At 42.1% G+C, this 22,960-nt stretch overlaps 1 protein-coding gene across 1 annotated transcript in view; it reads left to right on the forward strand.

The window, feature by feature from the left end:
• Window positions 1–22,960, forward strand: part of LOC126418587 (GPI transamidase component PIG-S) — a 51,441-nt gene that overhangs the window by 22,928 nt on the left and 5,553 nt on the right. The window contains exons 5-6 of the mRNA XM_050085409.1: window positions 13,203–13,376; window positions 19,023–19,309. Coding sequence (XP_049941366.1) covers window positions 13,203–13,376; window positions 19,023–19,309 — 461 coding nt within the window. The remainder of the gene's footprint in view (window positions 1–13,202; window positions 13,377–19,022; window positions 19,310–22,960) is intronic.

Consider the following 22,960-nt stretch of genomic DNA (forward strand, 5'->3'; position numbering starts at 1 on the left):
ACAGGGTGATTCAAAAAGAATACCACAACTTTAGGAATTTAAAACTCTGCAACAACAAAAGGCAGAGCTAAGCACTATCTGTCGGCGAATTAAGGGAGCTATAAAGTTTCATTTAGTTGTACATTTGTTCGCTTGAGGCTCTGTTGACTAGGCGTCAGCGTCAGTTGATGCTAAGATGGCAACCGCTCAACAGAAAGCTTTTTGTGTTATTGAGTACGGCAGAAGTGAATCGACGACAGTTGTTCAGCGTGCATTTCGAACGAAGTATGGTGTTAAACCTCCTGATAGGTGGTGTATTAAACGTTGGTATAAACAGTTTACAGAGAATGGGTGTTTGTGCAAAGGGAAAAGTTCTGGACGGCCGAGAACGAGTGATGAAAATGTAGCACGCATCCAGCAAGCATTTGTTCGCAGCCCAGGAAAATCGACTCGCAGAGCTAGCAGAGAGCTGCAAATTCCACAATCAACTGTATGGAGAGTCCTACGAAAAAGGTTAGTTATGAAACCTTATCGTCTGAAATTGGTTCAAGCACTGTCTGCAGCTGATAAGATTAAAAGAATCGATTTCTGTGATTTTATCCTTGCTCAAATGGAAACAGATGAATCTTTCGTTTCAAAGATTGTGTTTAGTGATGAAGCAACTTTCCACACTAACGGGAAAGTCAACCGTCACAGTGTCTGTATATGGGGCACTGAGAATCCGCGGGAAACAACTCAGTATGAACATGACTCGCCTAAGGTGAACGTTTTCTGTGCCATTTCAGCCGATAAAGTTTTTGGTCCCTTTTTCTTCGAAGGTGCTACTGTAACTGGACTGCAGTATCTGGAGATGTTAGAGAATTGGCTGTTCCCTCAGCTCGAACAAGAAGCACAACAATTCATATTTCAGCAGGATGGAGCGCCACCACATTGGCACTTATCTGTCCGTAACTACCTGAACGTCAACTACCCGAGGCGATGGATCGGCCGCCAGGCAACCCGTGACAGAGCACTTCATCACTGGCCTCCAAGAAGCCCTGATCTTACCCCCTGCGATTTTTTCTTATTGGGGGTATTTTAAGGATATGGTGTTTCGGCCACCTCTCCCAGCCACCATTGATGATTTGAAACGAGAAATAACAGCAGCTATCCATACTGTTACGCCTGATATGCTACAGAGAGTGTGGAACGAGTTGGAGTATCGGGTTGATATTGCTCGTGTGTCTGGAGGGGGCCATATTGAACATCTCTGAACTTGTTTTTGAGTGAAAAAAAAACCTTTTTAAATACTCTTTGTAATGATGTATAACAGAAGGTTATATTATGTTTCTTTCATTAAATACACATTTTTAAAGTTGTGGTATTCTTTTTGAATCACCCTGTATTTGGCTGTATGCTCATATACCTTGAGCCACTTGTTTGGATCTTGGCCATTATCACCAGAGAACCTGGAAGGATGTCTCATGTGGTGGCACATAGTTGCTGTCATCGTAACATCATCTTATTCTTCTGTATCCGGTAGATTGCGATATGTTGAATATGGCTTGAACTCGGGTTTCTCGCCACGTAAATGGCAGCTCCGTTGTGGCCTGATGGGAGCCACTGTGTCATCGATAATGTATGGCATCACAAGTTCCAATACCTGGCGCCTCCACCAGAATAATGTCACGTAGAAGAAGGGATGAATGATGAACACTAACTTCACTTAACGAAGGTTTATTCAGCACTTGCACATACAAGAGCGGGGATCGAACTGCCTCCGGCCAGAATACATACGGTATATGTACAGCTACAGAACATTCCAGTACAATGATTCTTGCCATTTGTGGATACTTCTAGAATGTACTTGAACCGAATATAGAAATTAAAATTTTACAGTTCAGGTGAGTTTTAAACTCATCACCTTCCATGCAACAGTCTAGTATCATAACCACTACACTACAGCGACTGTGCTACTGAGCTTCTTCTGTGACATTGCTCCCTCCTTAAGAGAACAGCGCCTTGGTGTTATGTCCTCCTAGTCCGGGAACAAGTCATCGGTCCTGCATACTCCGACTCCCAATGACTGATGTTCGCCCTCGCGGTGATCTTCTTAGAACTTCCCTTGCCACTACGTTCTTCGTCACCTTTCTGCTTGTTGCATGTTGCTGGAGCTTCAAATTTATCCTGGGTTGCATTCGATGGACGTGGACCATATCTCTGATCTTTCATCGTCTTGTGATGGAGTCAAAATCTTCAACTTCATAAGTAATATCAGACAACTGTCTTACAACCAAATAAGGTCCAAAGTAGCGCCTGAGGAGCTTCTCAGAGAGACCGATCTTCTGAACAGGAGTGAAGATCCAGACGAGGTCACCAGGCTGGTAAACAACAGGGTGGTGGCTCACTTCATACCTTTGGCTATTGTTTTCTTGAGCCTGCAGTGTGCTGATTCGAGCTAACTGCCGAGCTTCCTCAGCTCTGGTTAACACCTGGCCGATGTAGTTGTCGTCCACATCATTGGCATGTAACGGAAACACAGTGTCCATCATCGCTGTCGCCTCATGTCCATGCACCAGGAAAAATGGTGTAAATCTTGTGGTGTCTCGTTTGGCGGTGTTGTAGGCAAACATAATGAAATGTAGCACCTCATCCCAGTTGCTCTGCTCAACTTTGACGAACACTGATAGCATGTCGGCCAACGTCTTATAAGGCGTTCAGTAAGCCTGTTAGTTTGCAGATGGTAAACAGTCGTCATGTGATGAGTAATATTGCTCCGATGGTTTATCTCTGTCACAAGATTCGATTGAAAAACTTTCCCTTGATCTGTAATTAATGACCTAATACTTTCATAGTGTGTCGTATAATCAGTGCAAACAATAATCCATCTGTTGCCACTAGCAGACGTTGGAAATTGTCCAAGGAGGTCAATCCCAACACGCTGGAAAGGCATTTTGGCTGGTGGAATTGGTAGGAGTCAGCTAGATGGTTTCTGAGGAAATGCCTTTCTCCTCTGGCACTCTCAATAGTGCGACACATAGTGACAGACACAACTAAATAAACCTGTATAGAAAAATCTCTTGCAGATCCTATCGTATGTCTTAATAAATCCTAAATGTCCGGCCTCAGGCGTGTCATGGAATTTCTGTAGAACATCGAAGTGCATGTGTTTAGGAATCACTGGTAGCCACCTCTTTCCAAACGCATCAAAGTTTTTCTTGCAAAGCAATCCATTAACTACCTTAAATAGTCCTTTCACATCCTCTGAGCAGTTTAAGGCAAGCATAATTTGAGATATCTTGGTGGCCTCCTCCTGCTCAGGAGAGAGATCCTGTAGTGTAGCGAGACAGTCACTATCTTCATCAAACTCCTAATGGTCTTGCACAGGGTTTTTTGAGGGACAGTTGGTCTCTTGGTGTTTTTCTTCCCCTTCTGTACACAGTGGTAATGTCATACTCTTGAAGACATAGTGCCCACCTGGCGAGTCGTCCTGTTGGATCCTTAAGAGCTGCCAACCAACAAAGTGAATGATGGTCTGTAACAACTGTGAGTGACCTTCCATAGAGATATTGTCGAAATATGGACGTGGCCCAGATCACAGCAAGTCATTTTCTGTCTGCAGTTGAGTAGTTTCCCTTAGCTTTTGTAAGTGTCCTAGAAGCGTAGGCTATAACCTTCTCTTTTCCATCTGAAATTTGCATCAAAATAGCACCAATCCCATACCCATTGGCATCTGTGTGTAGTTCTGTAGGTGCTCTCTCATCAGACAGACCAAGTACAGGGTCAGTCGTCAGAGCCTTTCGCAGCACATTGAAAGAATCTTGTTGAGCACCACCTCAGATAAATGTAGCATTGGCTTTTAACAACTCTTCGAGTGGCCTGGCTTTGATACAAAAGTCTTTGATACAGGCCCTCAGGGGTGATGAATGCAGTTTTCTCATGATCAACCTCATCTACTTTGATTTGCCAGTATCCAAAGTACATGTCCATGGTTGAGAAAAACGTAGGCCCCTTCAGACAATCTAGTGTATCGTCAATTCGTAGAAGAGGGTAAATGTCCTTTTTAGTTATCTTATTAAGCTTCCTGTAATCAACACAATAGCACCAACTGCCATCCTCCTTCCTGATGAGGACCACTGATTATGACCTTGGGCTCTTTGAAGGCTGAATGATGTCATTCTTCTTCATTTTCTGTACCTTGTTGTGAATTATTCGACGTTGCTGGCACATGGTATGGTCTATGGCTTATTGATTGATTGTCTCCAGTGTCAATCCAGTGCTTCACCATCAATGTGTCTAATTTGCTCTTCACTTGTGGATTGAAGCATTCAGAGAACTCTTGAAGAATGGCAAGTAGCTAATTCTGTTGTTCCTTAGTGAGGTCTGGTGATAGTCGAGCTAGAAGATCATGTCTCATAGTGGTAGCACTAATTTCGCCCACAGACTTGGCATGCGACGTTTCTATGACACTCAGCTGTTCTGCAATTAACAGCTCAGCATTTGCTACGCACTTGCCTCTTGGAAAGATCTGCGGTTCTCAGCGACAGTTAACTATCCACAATTCACCGAATCCGTTCTTAAACGAGACGACAGAGGCTGGGATGACCAAGTTATTCTTCAGTGGTATGCTTCTCTTACATTCCACTACAAGATCCATGGGTTGATGCATGGCATAACACATGAGTTACCTTTCTAACGCTGACTGCAGGAATGATCACTTCATCCAACACACGCAGTCTCCACACACTCGGGTGCACATCTTCCTGTCCACAGTATGCCATCTCGTCTAGCATAATCTTCGAGCGACCACAATCTATAATTGCCTGAGAAGCTTTCAAAAGTCCCATCTGAGAATGACGTCATGACTACACTCTTGTAAGATGACAGATTCTAAGGGCTGTATATGGCCACTTATACCCACATGAATGACACATCTTCTTGTAGGTTTTACATATTTCCGATTAGCCACCTTCAGCAGAGATGTTTTGTTGCCGACGAATACGGTTTTCTGCAACTGGCAATGGTACTTCTCCGAAATGACTGCATATGATGCTCTAGAGTACACAAGAGCTTGAGCTGGTCAGCCATCCATGAGGATATCGACGTAGTTTCCTATCATTTTTGTAGTGATCAACGGCGGAGGGTTTTTCTCTTCAGCGGCCTCACCTCCTAGGAAGGTCGCCCTCTTTAGTTTTCCAGGTTGTGGCGGCTAGGTGATTGGCTGGAGCTTCTAAACAGCGATGGAGACCTTGATCGGCGTGTTGGGGAGCGTACTCTTCAGCAGCTACCTAGTGGCGATGGTGACCTACATTGTCCTGCACCCACATCTTCTTGTTCATCTTCTCCGTCCTGGAGTTGGTGTCAGCTAAGATCAGTCTGCTGTCTCTTGGTGCGGGCATCATCAAATATCAGCTGCCTTTTGCGACAATAGCGCACCACATGTCCCAGTCGTCCGCAGTGGAAGCATACTGATTGGTTATCCTGGGTCCTCAAGGCGTCAATCTTTCTTGGTGCTCAAACAGGTTCCTCATGCGGCATCGTAGGAATGTAACTTTGCCTGGGTCTCGACTTTGCTACTGTTTTAAAGGGAAATGAAGGACGAGAGATTGGGTTCAAAGTTGGTTCCACTTCCTCCCTTATGACCTCTTGAAGCATCTCGGTTTTTTGCTCGCCGTACAATCCAAGTGCCTTCTGAACTTCATCTCTCACTATCTGACGAGGAACACTTGCGAAATCAGTTCCTTCCTCCATCACAGACATTGATACAACGTTTGGAAGCTGTTAAAAAACTTCTTGCATGTAATTCTTTTTTGATGCATTGTCTCGATATAGTGGCACCATTTTATGAAGTTATCTGCTGTCGAAACCTCCTTCAGGAGCAGGGCTTGATCATGTCCTCAGCAACACCCTTCATAAGATGTGCAACCTTATCTTCCTCCTTCATGCGAGGGTGCACTATTTTACACAGCTTCAAGACGTTGTGAATGTAGGATGCTGTCGTTTTTCCTGGATGCTGTGCCCTGCACTTTAATTTATCTTCAGCCTTGCACTTCAATCGTCGTGTGTCGCCGAAATACTTGCGTATTTCCGCCTGGAATACTTCCCAGCTTGTGAACTTCTCCTTGTTGTTCTCATACCATTGCTTGGCAGTGCCCTCCAAGTAGAAAAATACATTAGCCAAACACACAGTGTCATCCCATTTGTTAAATTTGGCTATATGCTCATATACCTTCAGCCACTTGTTTGGATCTTGTCCATCATCACCAGAGAACCCGGAAGGATGTCTCTTGTGGTGGCACACACTGGCTGTCTCCAGTAGATTGCGATCTGTTGAATATGGCTCAAATTTGGGTTTCTTGCTACGTAAACGGCGGCTCCATCGTAGCCTGATGTGAGCCACTGTGTCGTCGATAATGTGCGGTATCACAAGTTCCAATACCCGGCGCCTCCACCAAATAATGTCATGTAGAAGAAGATGTAATTAGATGAATGAAGAACACTAACTTCACTTAATGAAGGTTTATTCAGTACTTGCACATACAAGAGTGCGGAGCGAACTGCCTCCAACCAGACACATGCAGCATATATACAGCTACAGAACATTCCAGTACAATGATTCTTACCATTTGTGGATACTTCTAGAATGTACTCAAACCGAATAAAGAAATTATAATTATACAGTTCAGGTAAGTTTTGAACTCACGACCCTCCATGCAACAGTCTAGTATCATAACCACTACACTACAGCAACTGCGCTACTCAGCTTCTTCTGCGACAATATATTTATATTTGAATACACGTGCCTATACCAGTTTCTTTGGCATTCCAATGTATTATCTCACTATCTGTAGCTACGACTTAAAGGATAGACAGTTTTACAATAAGCTCCACAACAGAACTATTTAGCATTAGGTTGCAGGGCAGCACATTTCATCAGTTCCCATCACCCCATTATGCCAATATGATTCTAGATGCATTCTTTAAGAGTTGACACTTAGCTGAACGTCCTGTTCAGTTTGTAACTCCCAAGGAGTTTGCCTCCAATCTTGATGGTGCGAACTTTTATGATCACTGTGATGCCCCATTTTTTATTCGGTTTTCATAGTCAATTAATGTTTGTTTTGAACATTTTTGAATGTTGATAATGTCCATTTCTTGAAATGTAACAGATACATCCCATAGAAGGTTGGTCGCTGCATCTCCCAGACAGTCATTTTCTGTCACTGCCCTGATGCACATTGTGAGTCATTAGCAGCTAATATTTTTCCTATCATAATTGTTAACACAAAATGTTCAAATGAGTCTTACTGAAGAATGAATTTGTGACCTCCCACTCGAGGGGTGCCTTGTAAGATTTGATACTTCAGTTCTCAAAAGCAAAGCAGATATGATAACAGTACTTTGCTTAACATTGTTGTAGCCATTATTGTGTAGTGAAGTGCTTCATGTGCTGTCAAGATCGGCAGTGGGGCAAACAAAAGTTTTCCCGAATGCTAGCAACTTCTACCAATTCAGAGCGAGGGAGTGCGTTTGGCAAGAAAAGTTTGTCAGATAGTACTCCTTAAGAGCTCACCACTGTTTGTGTTCAATATGCCTCCAGTTACACCAAACTTATTTAAATTAAGATTTTTGATTACAATCAGCAACACTGTCACTGCCAATGGAGAGCTTATTCTGTGTTAAGCGTGCGTTAAGAAGATCAGATGCTCTGTGAAGTCCCAACTTCAGCAACATATACATAGTGATAAGCATACAAAGTAGTGCAATCGTCTAAGAAGCAAATGTTATTGATGCAAATGCAAAAGACTCCAAACCTCAAAATCAAACTTTTCAGTGAAATGTGCTCCGCTATGGTTGCTGCAAAAATTCTGTGTTTCAGACTTCAAGTAATGGCCGCTATCGACAGGGGATCTCAGGTTGATTCCGTATTTCTGGATTTCCGGAAAGCTTTTTACACTGTTCCTCACAAGCGACTTCTAATCAAGCTGCGGGCCTATGGGGTATCATCTAATTTGTGCGACTGGATTCGTGATTTCCTGTCAGGAAGGTCGCAGTTCGTAATAATAGACGGCAAATCATCAAGTAAAACTGAAGTGATATCAGGTGTTCCCCAGGGAAGCGTCCCGGGACCTCTGCTGTTCCTGATCTATATAAATGACCTGGGTGACAATCTGAGCAGTTCTCTCGGGTTGTTCGCAGATGATGCTGTAATTTACTGTCTAGTAAGGTCATCCGAAGACCAGTATCAGTTGCAAAGCGATTTAGAAAAGATTGCTGTATGGTGTGGCAGGTGGCAGTTGACGCTAAATAACGAAAAGTGTGAGGTGATCCACATGAGTTCCAAAAGAAATCCGTTGGAATTCGATTACTCGATAAATAGTACAATTCTCAATGCTGTCAATTCAACATTACGGAAAACGATTTTGATTTTTGTTACCTGGAGGCCCTCAAAACTTTGTGATAAGTAATTGCCACACATGAAGTAGTGGGAACTGCAGGCTGGAATATCAACAATAATGAAAAAGATTGATTGATACTGTAAAGATTGCATTTTAAGTTGCAGACTCGCACAACGTTGCAAAAGAAAGGAGAAATACACACACACACACACACACACACACACACACACACACTGAAAATAATTTCCTATACCGAGCACCAAGTGTTCTGCAAAGCCCCACATTGTATGCCACTCTGTAGAGAACTCCCGCTGAACCTAGCATTGCCACCTGAGCCCGACTGCCATTAGAGGTGATACTGCATAGTGGGTAGTGAATAAGGTTGATGACACAATTTTGGCAAAAATCTGTGCTACTTGACTTTTGCTACTATCTTCAGTATCTTTAGTGGGCAAGGAGATGTTGCTCCAACTGACATCTCCAGTAATATTTCATGTCCTAAATTTTTGCACTATGAATGTTTTGTGATGTGGAGACATCATTTACCTCCTGCAAAAATGTTCTTTCTGGTTACTGACATTCTGTGTCTGCAGAAAATTTTGATAAATACCTGGCTATTCGTTGTGTATCAAAATGAATGGAAAGTTTTGAGACCGTAGCGATTTAAGTGAAGACGTACATTTTGGTTAGCTGATGTGACTGAAAACAGTTTTCTTGTAGTAGTGCTGTATAGACTTTCAAAATAAAAAAAATAAGTATATATACACTAAGATGGTATCCGTTCTTTCGGACATGTCCGAAAGAACCGATACCATCGGTGACCATGCAGCTCGTTAGAATGAAATTACAATGAAACGAACACCCTTAGCTGCTTACAGCCGTTGACATACGTCAACGGGGACAGATGAAAATGTGTGCGCCAACCGGGACTCGAACCCGGGATCTTCTGCTTACATGGCAGATGCTCTAGCCATCTGAGCCACCGAGGACACAGAGGATAGTGCGACTGCAGGGATTTATCTCTGGCACGCCTCCCACGAAACCCACATTCTCAACGTGCTGTCCCGCACTACATTCGTAGTGCCCCATTATACTCATTACTCGTGGCGCGTTGCCGATTCCCATAAAGAGTTCGAGCATTGTCTGTGCATTTGCACAGAAGAAGAAGAAGGTGGTCAAGTGGCTGGTGAGCCTTAACTATATATATATATACTAAGATGGTATCTGTTCTTTCGGACATGTCTGAAAGAACAGATACTATCTTAGTATATATATAGTTAAGGACATGTCTGAAAGAACAGATACTATCTTAGTATATATATAGTTAAGGACATGTCCAAAAGAACAGATGCCATCTTAGTATATATATAGTTAAGGCTCACCGGCCACTTGACCATCTTCTTCTTCTGTGCGAATGCACAAACAATCCCAAAACTGTTTATGGGAATCAGCAACGCGCCGCGAGTAATGAGTATAACGGGCGGGGGCACTACGAATGTAGTGCAGGACAATACGTTGAGAATGTGGGTTTCGTGGGAGGTGTGCCAGAGATAAATCCGTGCAGTCGCGCTATCCTCTGTGCCCTCGGTGGATCAGATGGATAGAGCGTCAGCCATGTAAGCAGGAGATCCCGGGTTCGAGTCCCGGTCGGGGCACACATTTTCATCTGTCCCCGTTGACGTATGTCAATGCCTGTAAGCAGCTAAGGGTGTTCATTTCATTGTAATTTCATTCTAACAAGCTGCATAGTCACCGATGGTATCTGTTCTTTTGGACATGTCCGAAAGAACAGATACCACCTTAGTATATATATTGTTAAGGCTCACCAGCCACTTGACCATCTTCTTCTGTGCGATTGCACAAACAATGCCCGAACTCTTTACGGGAATTGCCAACGTGCTGCGAGTAATGAGTATAATGGACGGGGGCACTACCAATGTAGTGCGGGACAATACATTGAGAATGTGGGTGTCGCAGGAGGCGTGCCAGAGATAAATCCGTGCAGTTGCGCTATCCTCTTTGTCCTCGGTGACTCAGATGGATAGAGCGTCTGCCATGTAAGCAGAAGATCCCGGGTTCAAGTCCTGGTCGGCGCACACATTTTCAGCTGTCTCCGTTGACGTACGTCAACGCCTGTAAGCGGCTAAGGGTGTTCATTTGAATGTAAAAAAAAAAGTAATGTAAAGCATACCTCATTTTTATACTTTTCGAGTTTCTTTTACATTTAAGTGCATGTTAAGATAACACGAGGCTTGTCTTAAAAGTATCCAACCTTTGGCCAGAAAGAAATATTTCGAATACCTGATGGGGTTGGGTCCCTAATCCCCTTCAAAGTAGTCCCCTTGTGCTTGCACACACTTAGCCCATTGATCCTTCAACTGCTGGAAACACTTCTGGAAGTATTCTTTTGGAATGGTGTTCAGCTCTGTCATTGTGTTCCACATTATCTCTTCCTCTTTTCTACTCTCAAAACGGGATCATTTCAGTGGCGTCTTCAATTTTGGAAACAATCAGAAATTGCAAGGAGCCATGTCTGGAGAATAGGGAGGTTGGCGAATGGCTGTAATTCCATGTTTGGCCAAGAAATTTTGGATCAAGTGGCTTAAAAGTGCAGCGGCGTTGTCGTGATACAGTTGCCAGTTTTTCGCCATCCACATATCTGGTCTTTTGCACCGAACTGCGTCACAGAGTTGCCGGAGAACATCTTGATAGTACACCTTTGCCACTGTTTGTGCTTTTGGTGCATATTCATGATGCACAATTCCACGGACATCAAAGAAGACGGTCAGCATCACCTTGATTTTTCTTTGCACATGCCGCACTTTCTTCGGCCTTGGAGACTCGGTATGCTTCCATTGTGACTACTGTCTTTTTGTTTCTGGTTCATACCCATTCACCTATGACACATCTCCATTTATCAGAGTGTTCAGAAACCCAGGGTCAACGTTGGTGGTGTGCAGAAGGTCCTGTGCAACGTCAAAATGGTCATTTTGTTCCGGCGACAACAACCTGGGCACGAATTTCGCAGCCACTTGGTGCATGTTCAAATCATCACACAAATTTGCATGTGCAGAATCTTACTCACTCCAACCTCGTTGGCAATCTCCTGCACGGTCAAGCAACGATCTGCCATCACCAAATTTCGCATCCTCTCAACAACAGCTGCACTCCGAGTAGTTTGGGGCCTGTCAGAACGCTGGCCACTCTCCACTGATGTGCAGCCATTTTTGAATTGGTTGAACCACTCCTTAATTTGTGTTACACCCATTGCATCTTCTCCAAACAACTGCTGAATCTTACGAATTGTTTAGCTTTGAGAATCACGAAGCTTTTGACAAAATTTGATGCAGTATCTATGCTCAACACGTTCAGCCATCTTGAGAGTATCGGTAATCCAACAAACACATTGTGTAGCATCTCGTGCAGCGACCGACAGGCTGCAAATAACATGCTTTAAGGTGGGGTCAGAATTCACGCATGCACATAAAGGTCTCTTCCTTTACTGTGTACAGTGTCACCGAGCTGTCGTCTCTATTTTGCGCGGGAAAATCAAAGGTCAGATACTTTTTAGACAGACCTCGTATAGTAGGTGATGGTGTGATTCAGATGTTGTTTTATGTTAAATAAACTATTTTGTAAAGTTTCAAAGTATTTTGTGTTTTACACATTTTAATTACTACAAATTTTGTGTGTTGGTATTACATAAAAATCCATAATCTGTAAATAAGTTTTCCACCAATCTCGAATGATGTGCTGTTGGGTTGTTTCTGTTTTTATTGACATCATTTAGTATTTATCCATATTTAGAGAGAACTGCCATTCTGTACAGCGAGTGGAAATGTGGCCTTAAGTTATTTTGCATTTCCTTATGATCATCCAGTGGCAGTAGTTTGTGTACACAACAGCATTCACAGGCATCCCTATGTGCTTGATTGATTATGTAACTGACAACATTAGTGGTTGTACGACACTTCCTTGAGGCGCACATGATGTCACTTTGTTTCTGTCCGACTTAACATCCTGGCTTTTATTATTCAAAAATTCTTCAGGGCAGTCACATATTTGTGAAAATACTCCATGTGATCATATCTTGGTTGCCGGTCAGCAACAGGTCACATTGTTGAACAACGTTCAGAAATGTTAGGTGATGACTCAGCTATGTCTACCATTTGCAAAGTATCATCTGTGAAAAAAGCAAACTGTGTTTCACATAAATAATGTATTTTTGAACTTCTGATCCTTTGAGAGAAGCTGTAGCGTATAATGTAGAATGCTGTAACAGATGCTCGCTAGGGATTTTGGTCTATAATTCTGTCCACGAATTCTTATATCTGTTTTATACCCAGATCTGACCTGCACTAATTTCCATTTAGACTGTGCTACAAACAAAGTGATATATTGATAGATCAGATCTTAGGAAGTAGCTTGTTCCATTATTTGTTTTTATGTGTATCAGTTTTGCTGTAATATCTCCTCTTTTAACAAATGTTTATGTAAGCACTCCCCTTTTGTACCAAGTATCATATTAGAATTGAAATTGTTGATAAAATGGTATATAAATGCTTACAAAGCTTTGAATTGTATTTGTAGGATGATGATTTAACTGTTTTTATTAATTTCAAAATTTTGTGTGTTTTCAAATACTGCATCATCCTAGCTCTATGTTTAAGTGGTGGTGTTTATTTCAGATCTTAACTGATGTACAGTTTCTGTGATTATTAATCAGACTGTGGATCACATTAGTTAAAAATGCCGTCCTTGTACAATCTTTATTTTCTCATATAAATATTGTATCTTTTCTGTTGTCATACTTTAGTGTATCACTATTATTTGTGTTTTGTATAGATTACATTACACCCTTTCTGGACAAGCTTTCGACAGTTGCTAACTTTTCTCTGCGGTCGCAGTGGATTTACTTAACTCCTCTGGAGATAAGACCACGCCGTGCTCCTGAAGGTGGATTTGTGTTGGACGCAGAGTCCTTACCTCAGCTCATCACACCACTGGAAAAGAAATTAGGTATTTATTGCTTCGTGAAGGATTAGTCGCACATTTCTAATGTTTTCTAGCTGCAGTCACAGTAGAGCTTAAATTGCTGAAACTGCTCTGAGGCAGCAGGAGGGGTAAGTACACAATCACTAGATATGTTCCAGTTTTTTGGTAGTCTTATATACATTCACATTGACCAACTGTGTAATTCACATATTGCAACTTCCCAGAGCTCTGCCAGTTGGTATGATCAGTTGTGTCTTTTAGTATTTTTTTGGAAAACAAGAACCAACTTTGAGGTATGATGATTGTGTATGAGAAACAGCAGATGCACAGTTGTATCTTTTCTGTTGTCATACTTTAGTGTATCACTATTATTTGTGTTTTGTAGATTACATTACACCCTTTCTGGACAAGCTTTCGACAGCAAATTTAAGGTACAATCCCTCCAGTTCTTTTCATTGACTAGTAACAGATAACATAAGTTTTGAGCCAGAGTAACCAAAGTTAAGGTGAGCATCTGCATATAAGAATACCTCTGAACCTACAGAGAACCGACTCGTGGAGATAACATCTTGGACCTACTGATAACAAACAGACCCGAACTTTTCGACTCTGTATGTACAGAACAGGGAATCAGTGATCATAAGGCCGTTGCAGCATCCCTGAATATGGAAGTTAATAGGAATATAAAAAAAGGGAGGAAGGTTTATCTGTTTAGCAAGAGTAATAGAAGGCAGATTTCAGACTACCTAACAGATCAAAACGAAAATTTCTGTTCCGACACTGACAATGTTGAGTGTTTATGGAAAAAGTTCAAGGCAATCGTAAAATGCGTTTTAGACAGGTACGTGCCGAGTAAAACTGTGAGGGACGGGAAAAACCCACCGTGGTACAACAACAAAGTTAGGAAACTACTGCGAAAGCAAAGAGAGCTCCACTCCAAGTTTAAACGCAGCCAAAACCTCTCAGACAAACAGAAGCTAAACAATGTCAAAGTTAGCGTAAGGAGGGCTATGCGTGAAGCGTTCATTGAATTCGAAAGTAAAATTCTATGTACCGACTTGACAGAAAATCCTAGGAAGTTCTGGTCTTACGTTAAATCAGTAAGTGGCTCGAAACAGCATATCCAGACACTACGGGATGATGATGGCGTTGAAACAGAGGATGACATGCGTAAAGCTGAAATACTAAACACCTTTTTCCAAAGCTGTTTCACAGAGGAAGACCGCACTGCAGTTCCTTCTCTAAATCCTTGCACAAACGAGAAAATGGCTGACATCGAAATAAGTGTCCAAGGAATAGAAAAGCAACTGGAATCACTCAATAGAGGAAAGTCCACTGGACCTGATGGGATACCAATTCGATTCTACACAGAGTACGCGAAAGAACTTGCCCCCCTTCTAACAGCCGTGTACCGCAAGTCTCTAGAGGAACGGAGGGTTCCAAATGAGTGGAAAAGAGCACAGGTAGTCCCAGTCTTCAAGAAGGGTCATCGAGCAGATGCGCAAAACTATAGACCTATATCTCTGACGTCGATCTCTTGTAGAATTTTAGAACATGTTTTTTGCTCGCGTATCATGTCATTTCTGGAAACCCAGAATCTACTATGTAGGAATCAACATAGATTCCGGAAACAGCGATCGTTTGAGACCCAACTCGCTTTATTTGTTCATGAGACCCAGAAAATATTAGATACAGGCTCCCAGGTAGATGCTATTTTTCTTGACTTCCGGAAGGCGTTCGATACAGTTCCGCACTGTCGCCTGATAAACAAAGTAAGAGCCTACGGAATATCAGACCAGCTGTGTGGCTGGATTGAAGAGTTTTTAGCAAACAGAACACAGCATGTTGTTATCAATGGAGAGACGTCTACAGACGTTAAAGTAACCTCTGGCGTGCCACAGGGGAGTGTTATGGGACCATTGCTTTTCACAGTATATATAAATGACCTAGTAGATAGTGTCGGAAGTTCCATGCGGCTTTTCGCGGATGATGCTGTAGTACACAGAGAAGTTGCAGCATTAGAAAATTGTAGCGAAATGCAGGAAGATCTGCAGCGGATAGGCACTTGGTGCAGGGAGTGGCAACTGACCCTTAACATAGACAAATGTAATGTATTGCGAATACATAGAAACAAGGATCCTTTATTGTATGATTATATGATAGCGGAACAAACACTGGTAGCTGTTACTTCTGTAAAATATCTGGGAGTATGCGTGCGGAACGATTTGAAGTGGAATGATCATATAAAATTAATTGTTGGTAAGGCGGGTACCAGGTTGAAATTCATTGGGAGAGTGCTTAGAAAATGTAGTCCATCAACAAAGGAGGTGGCTTACAAAACACTCGTTTGACCTATACTTGAGTATTGCTCATCAGTGTGGGATCCGTACCAGATCGGTCTGACGGAGGATATAGAGAAGATCCAAAGAAGAGCGGCGCGTTTCGTCACAGGGTTATTTGGTAACTGTGATAGCGTTACGGAGATGTTTAATAAACTCAAGTGGCAGACTCTGCAAGAGAGGCGCTCTGCATCGCGGTGTAGCTTGCTCGCCAGGTTTCGAGAGGGTGCGTTTCTGGATGAGGTATCGAATATATTGCTTCCCCCTACTTATACCTCCTGAGGAGATCACGAATGTAAAATTAGAGAGATTAGAGCGCGCACGGAGGCTTTCAGACAGTCGTTCTTCCCGCGAACCATACGCGACTGGAACAGGAAAGGGAGGTAATGACAGTGGCACGTAAAGTGCCCTCCGCCACACACCGTTGGGTGGCTTGCGGAGTATCAATATAGATGTAGATGTAGATATATGCAACACAATTAATGAAGCCAAATGGCTTTGAAAGCATGGCTCAGTTGTATGTTACAGGTCACATTATGAAGGTGTTATTAATCAAATGAGTAAATTATTAAAAATAGATGGTGTTTTGTAAATTGCCTACCCTCTTTCCTATAATTTCTGTCAGTATTTTAAGATTGCTGATGCAGAGAAAGATGAAGAAAGAACATTCTAGCAGGTCACATGGATTTTAATGCATCTTATATTGTGCTGGCCTTCGGTTCATTGTAATGAAGCTTTGGGTAACTTAATGGAGAGGCATAGTAATATCACAACAGCCTCTGTTCATTTGCAAAACATTTTAGCACAGTCCATCCATCACATCTCAGATGTTAATGTTATTGAATAGGCGTACTTTACCTTCTTGTTCCAACTCCGTAATTCTGCCAAGCTGACAGATAATTATCCTCCCAACCTTGTACAAAAACAAATTCCCATGCCTTATCTTTCCAGTCTCCCATCACCTCCCAAAGTCCCACCGTCCAGCCACAGAGGAGCATTCCCCTCTTAACTCAGTACCATCTAGGACTGGAGCAACTGAATTACATTCTCCGCCAGGGTTTTGATTACCTCTTGTCATGCCCTGAAATGAAAAATGTCCTGCTCACTCCTCTTCCCACTCCTCTCACAGTGGTATCAGTGGTACTCCACTGCCCACCGAATCTACACAATATATGCGCTCATCCTTACACAACCCCTGCTCCCAATCCCTTACCTCATGACTCAACCCCTGTAATAGACCTGGAGGCAAGACCTGTGCCATGTATCCTCCCATCACCACCTACTTGAGTCCGGTCACTAACATCACCTATCCCATCAAAGGCAGGGCTACCTGTGAAACTAGCCATGTGATCTACAAGCTAAGCAGCAACCACTGTGCTGCATTCTATGTAGGCATGACAACCAATAAGCTGTGTCCGCACGAATGGCCACCGACAAATTGTGGCCAAGAAACAAGTGGACCACTCTGTTGCTGAGCATGCTGCCAAACATGATATCCTTCCATAATTGCGTAGGCTTCCGCGGCCAGAGTCAGTCGACATAAAAATTTTCTGAGTTTGATACTGCCTCAGACCCAGAAGAAGGCCGCTGCAATCGTGGCTGAAACATTGGCTTTTCTATAGCAGTAGTAGTTTTTACATTATGACGCGGTACCAAACCCAGAGAACTTTTATGTAGATGATATCCTTCATTTCAATGACTGCTTCACAGCCTGTGCCATGTGGATCCTTCCCACCAACACCAGCTTTTCTGAATCGCGCAAGTGGGAACTTTCCCTGCAATTCATCCTACGTTCCGTAACCCTCCAGGCCTCAATCTTCATTAGTCACTGTTCCTCACCCATCCAACCCCTTCCCTGTTCCAATTCCAGCACTACACAGCCGTCATTCCACCATCACACGCTGTATTTTTATTTCTCTCCTTTTCCATTACTCCCCCTCCCCCCTCCCCACATCTCCCCTGCCCTCTGTCTAACCTGCAGCACTTCACTGTCCGCTACCCCCCCCCCCCCCCCAATACTATCCCACCCCTTCCTTGCCCCCACCCTCCTCCTTACCCCCACCCAGTCACCACTCCCACTAGTGCTGCTGCTCGCAGTGTGGTTTCAGTTGCCTGCCTGAGACTACAGTTGTGTGTGTGTGTGTGTGTGTGTGTGTGTGTGTGTGTATTGTTGATGAAAGCTTTAATGGCGAAAAGCTCCAAAAGCTTTAATTGTGAGAGTCTTTTTGTTGTGCCTATCAGCAACTCCGCATCTCCACCATATGGTGAGTAGCAAGTTTCCTTTTCATAATATTGAAGCTAACAGATACGATAGGTGCATGCCAATTGTAGGATGCTGTATGCCAAAGTAGGAACTGCCAAGAGATTCTGTGCCTCACCCTGCAGCAGAAAAAAATGTTGTGTTGATTAATCCATCTTGTTTATTATTTTCGTGGTAACGATTGTGCGAATGCCGAATGTTATTTTGGGCTCTAGGCACTTATGTTATTCATGGTGTCTTGCTACAAATTTTCTTGACTACCTTAAGTATAGATTTTGTGGACATAATGTGACATGCACTTTGTGTACTCTTGTCTCTGTGTTTTCAGGATGTACCAAAAAGTGGTGAGACCGTGCCCAAATGCAAACCACCACAAAAGTAAACAAAAGAATGAATAGCTTAAAAAGAGTTAAAAGTTAGTAATAGTGTGAGGTTATAAGCATTTGTTTTAATCAGTGTTATAGATATGAGTGGTGTCTGTTCTGTCAGAGATGTCTGACAGAAGACGCAAATCATATGGGCACAACATCTTTCTGATGATAAAAAGTTTCAGTGTGGATGCACAACTAACATTTGAACTTTTACGGGAATCAGAAATCTGTGAATAGGGGGTTAATGGGTAGGGGTTGTTGCAGTGCAACTAGTCGGAAGTTGGGAATTTGGGTCTGACGGAAAGTTTGTCCAGAGGGCTGTGGCTGTTAAGGCAACCATTCGAGAGAACCAGAGAATCTGGGTTCAAGTCCTAGTCTGGCAAGCAGTTTCAACTCTCACAATTGCATTGCCCAGTGCTCTGTGTGGCTATGAGTCATTGTTTCCTTCCTACCTCTTTCACATCCTGTTTCCTTTCCTTTCACTCAAATTATTCATATTAATCAGTATTGTCCAGCAGCTGGTATGATAATTTCAATGACATCTTTGTTTGAAGCAATGCTGAATATTTGTTTTTTAGCCATTTCTGTTTTGAGATGGGGGCATTTAGTATTACTTGTTTGGAAGTTGATTTTAATCGTGCATAATGGTTTTTATCAGCAGTGTTTTGGAAATGATATTGATTTGGAATTTATGTTGCAGCATCTCATGTATCAAATAATCCGTGCATACAACTACTTGTATACGTACCACTGTGCAGCGAGTCCCCCCTTCGCTTGCTGGCAAGTGATCAGTCAGTTTCCAAATACTCTGGCTTGCCTGGATACACAATGGGATTCCATTCACCTCGCTGGGGTGGTCTTGTTCTACAGAATCCTACTGCAGATGCATGTACGGGCCCACAACCAGTACTTGTAAATCCTGATTGGCCTAGTCTGGCTGCGATTTGGTTGCAGCAATTGCGAAGTCTTATTGGCATTCCTGAACACGTAAGTACTGCAATTTTAGGCAGAGTTAAGATGGCTACATGATTTTCTCCCTCTCTCCCTCCCCCCCTCTCCCTCCCCCACATCTCATGGTCATGCTACTGTAGTAAAAATCTATAACTGTCACTTCTTAACGTAATGCTTATTGTATTTGCCTTGTACCACGCACAATGAACACTGTAGTAGCTAAGTACCCTCACCATACTCAAACTAACGTGAAAATCAATGCTAAATGTTTTATGTGCACCCCAAAATGTGTGTTACAGGCAGCTGTGGTGGAATGATGCAATTGGTTGGAATATCACGTGGTACACAGCTCATCCCCCACCACATCCCTTTTTACGTGTGCACTATTATAGCAACTGACAGTGGTAGTGTCCCCCTGAAAGTATTAATATATCACTATTGTTCCATGCTAGTACTACTTTGGGATACTATTATAGTAGAAACATAATTGCTTGAATATATTCATTTATTAATTTTCAAGCTGTGGTATTTGTATATCATTTGCTGAAAAATATTTGGCAAAATATGAGGGCCACGCAAAGGAAAACTGAACTGCAGAACAGTGGGACCATGGAATGGTTCCATTAAAAAATAATTACCACACTTATTAAGGCATTTATCCCACTGGGAGATGAGATGAACAGTTCCTGTTTCGTAGAATATGATTGCCTGCTGACAGATCCACAACTGCACCCACTCTTGCACTTCTTCATCCAGCTAAAACTGACTTACACGCGTGTTTTTATTCAGGTTACCAAAGATCTGAAAAATCAAACTGTGAAAGATCTGGACTGTATGGAGGATGTTGCAGTTTTCCAACCAAATTACTGGAGCATAGCATTTGTCCTATTGGCAGGTGGGGCGGGTGTTATCGCGCAACAGAATGATTTTGGCAGACAGCATTGTGACAGCCCAATGGCAAACAACAGAGCCAACAGCGGAGGAAATGTCCCACATTTCCCCCTCCAGAGAAATCCAAAACTGTCCACACAAGTTCTGTTAAGATCTTCTTCAACTGCAGGGCCCCTCTGCTCGTAGAGTTTCTTGAATGTGGAAACACAATCAATGCACAGCACCTTGAAGACACTTTGCAGAAACTGGGAGTGCACCATAAAGTCAAAACACCCCAGAATTCTGTCAGTTGGATTCATCCTGTTGGATGATAATGGCCGTCCCCTCACTACCAATTGGACAAAGGCTACACTTCAGTGATTTGGTTGGGAAAGACTGGAGCATCCTCCATACAGCCCGGATCTTTTACCCTGTGATTTTTCACATATCTGGTGATCTGAAGAAAGACCATGTGGACAGCAGTTTCAGTTGGATGAGTATGTGCAAGAGTGGGTGCAGTTGTGGATCCGTCAGCGGCCAACCACATTCTACAAAACAGCAGTTGTTTTGTCTCCCAGTGGGATAAATTCCTTAATGCATGTGGTGATAACTTTTCAGTGGAGCAATTGCATGGTCCCATTGTGGCAGGTACTCGGTTTTCATTTGGCTGCCTGTTATGCTTAGGAAATTAAATGCTAATACGGTCCTATGCTGTCTTCTTTAGCAACAAATCTTTCAATGTGCAAAGGATATTCATAACAGTGGAAAGGCTAATCAAAATTATCTATGATGAACATGATGGAGACTGTTCAGTTCTAACTTTGCCATTCCTGCATGTATATGTAGATATTCTGTTTTTATCCCCCATATAAGAGGTGCCCTCCTCCTCCTCCTCCTCCTCCTCCCCCTCCTTCTTAATTCTCCTTCTGCCTGCACCCCCTTTTTTTTATAAAAGAAAAGATGGGCACTCCTTGAGAAAATTTTATTTTGAACATATTCTGACTAATCAAAATTTCAAACAGTTCTATTGATAGGAAGTTAACATAAACTTATTCTAAACTTGTACCATTGATTGTCTGTGTTTCAGTAATGCAAGGAGAAATAAAATAAACAAAAAGAAATTGTTTAGGTTTTTATCTTCACTTCATTTTTTGCTTTATATTTAAGTCAATCATCTGTGATATCACCATTTTTATTTTTCATCATCAGTGATATCATTATCTTATTTGTAAGCCTACTGGCATTTCTTCCTTCTTAACATACTCCCAATGGTTTTTCTAAATGTATTGCTAGTTCTGCAATGGCGAAAGAGTGGGAATTACTAGCATAGTGAATGAAATGAGTAGCAATGAAATGTGCAATCTTTACTGCCACAAATATGTGACTGTTTCTTCCAAATATGGTCAGTTTCCAAGGTTGTGGTTACTGTGGGACCTGAGAAAAAAACTGTTTTCAAATACATAGCAGTTTCTACATCTATACTGATGTGAGAATGTGACAATATTCCTTCATCTCTTGTTTCGAAATGTGTCATCTGCCTGATCTCTCTTAATCGTTAGTGTAGAACCAGCAGCTGATGCACCCTTCATTTCCATTATGCTACACTTAACACACAAATATGCCACTGGGTCCTCTCTAGACTTTTACATTTTCCTGCAGAAATGTATACTGTTGTTGAGTATTTGTCCAATTTTAAAATTGACTCAATCTTGACAACAAATGGAGTCAGGAAAACTGCAGCTTAAACATGGTAGATGTTCATAAAAAGCCAAGTTATCTCTCCCTCTCCAAAATAAATCTGCACAACATTGCCAAAGCTTCATATGTACATGTAAGAACCTCTACACAACACACAAAATTGACTTCAGAGCAATAGTTTAGTCTGGGAATGTAAGGTGCCCCTGCATTTTTCAAATGACAAATTTGGGGAAAAAAACACATCTTATAATGCTGTAAATATAGTGTTTTGGTTAATAATGTGAATACATTAAAATGGAACTGAGGCTTTCGGTTGGTGTACACTAGACAAAAACCATTGTATGGGTAAGGTGCAACGTTCTGTAGATTCTATTTTCAGTATGTTTCCTGCAAAACAAAAAAACAGAACAAAAAAAAAATGAAATAGTTCCATTATTGCTCTTAAAACCTTTCTCATGTGGCACAACTACTGCTTTCAGTCTGCTTTCCATTCCAGACATTAAATGGGTGATAATAGTGGTGCTAACTGACTAAGATGAGCCACATATTATCTTAAATTTATGTTAATATTTTAGCCTTGTATGAGCTTTGTTGCACAACATCACATTATGTGCTTATTCTCATTCCAGTATACACATCATATTTCTGTAACTTGGGAATAACTAACAAATTACTGTTACCTCTTTTCTGACCTTCAGATACAGTAATTATAAACTTAAGACTATTGTCCAGATTTATTTATTCAGTGCATTAAAGATTTTGTGAATAGATTTGTTAAAGCTTATAGTGCTTTGCACTACGACTATAAACATCCCCACACTTTTCTCACTTTTAAGTTTAAGTAAAATCCTACAGGAATTTTGTACCAGAAGTCTGCAATGAAGGCTTTAAGAATAGATTGACTAGAAGAGAAATTCAACATATGTTGTCATTATCAGTTTTCCCAGTTCCCTAAACCCTTTCTTTCAATTCTCAGTTTCCACGTAAGGGATCCTGACCTGGAAACATTTTCCACAATGCTTTCAGATTAGCAATGAAATAATCGTGTGGCAGTTTTGGCCAGGAGGTCTGGGGTTGTTGGTTCACTTAGTACAAGTATTTCTATTTGGCACCACTTCG

Source organism: Schistocerca serialis, chromosome 9 (assembly GCF_023864345.2).
Source record: "Schistocerca serialis cubense isolate TAMUIC-IGC-003099 chromosome 9, iqSchSeri2.2, whole genome shotgun sequence".
Classification (NCBI taxonomy): Eukaryota; Metazoa; Arthropoda; class Insecta; order Orthoptera; family Acrididae; genus Schistocerca; species Schistocerca serialis.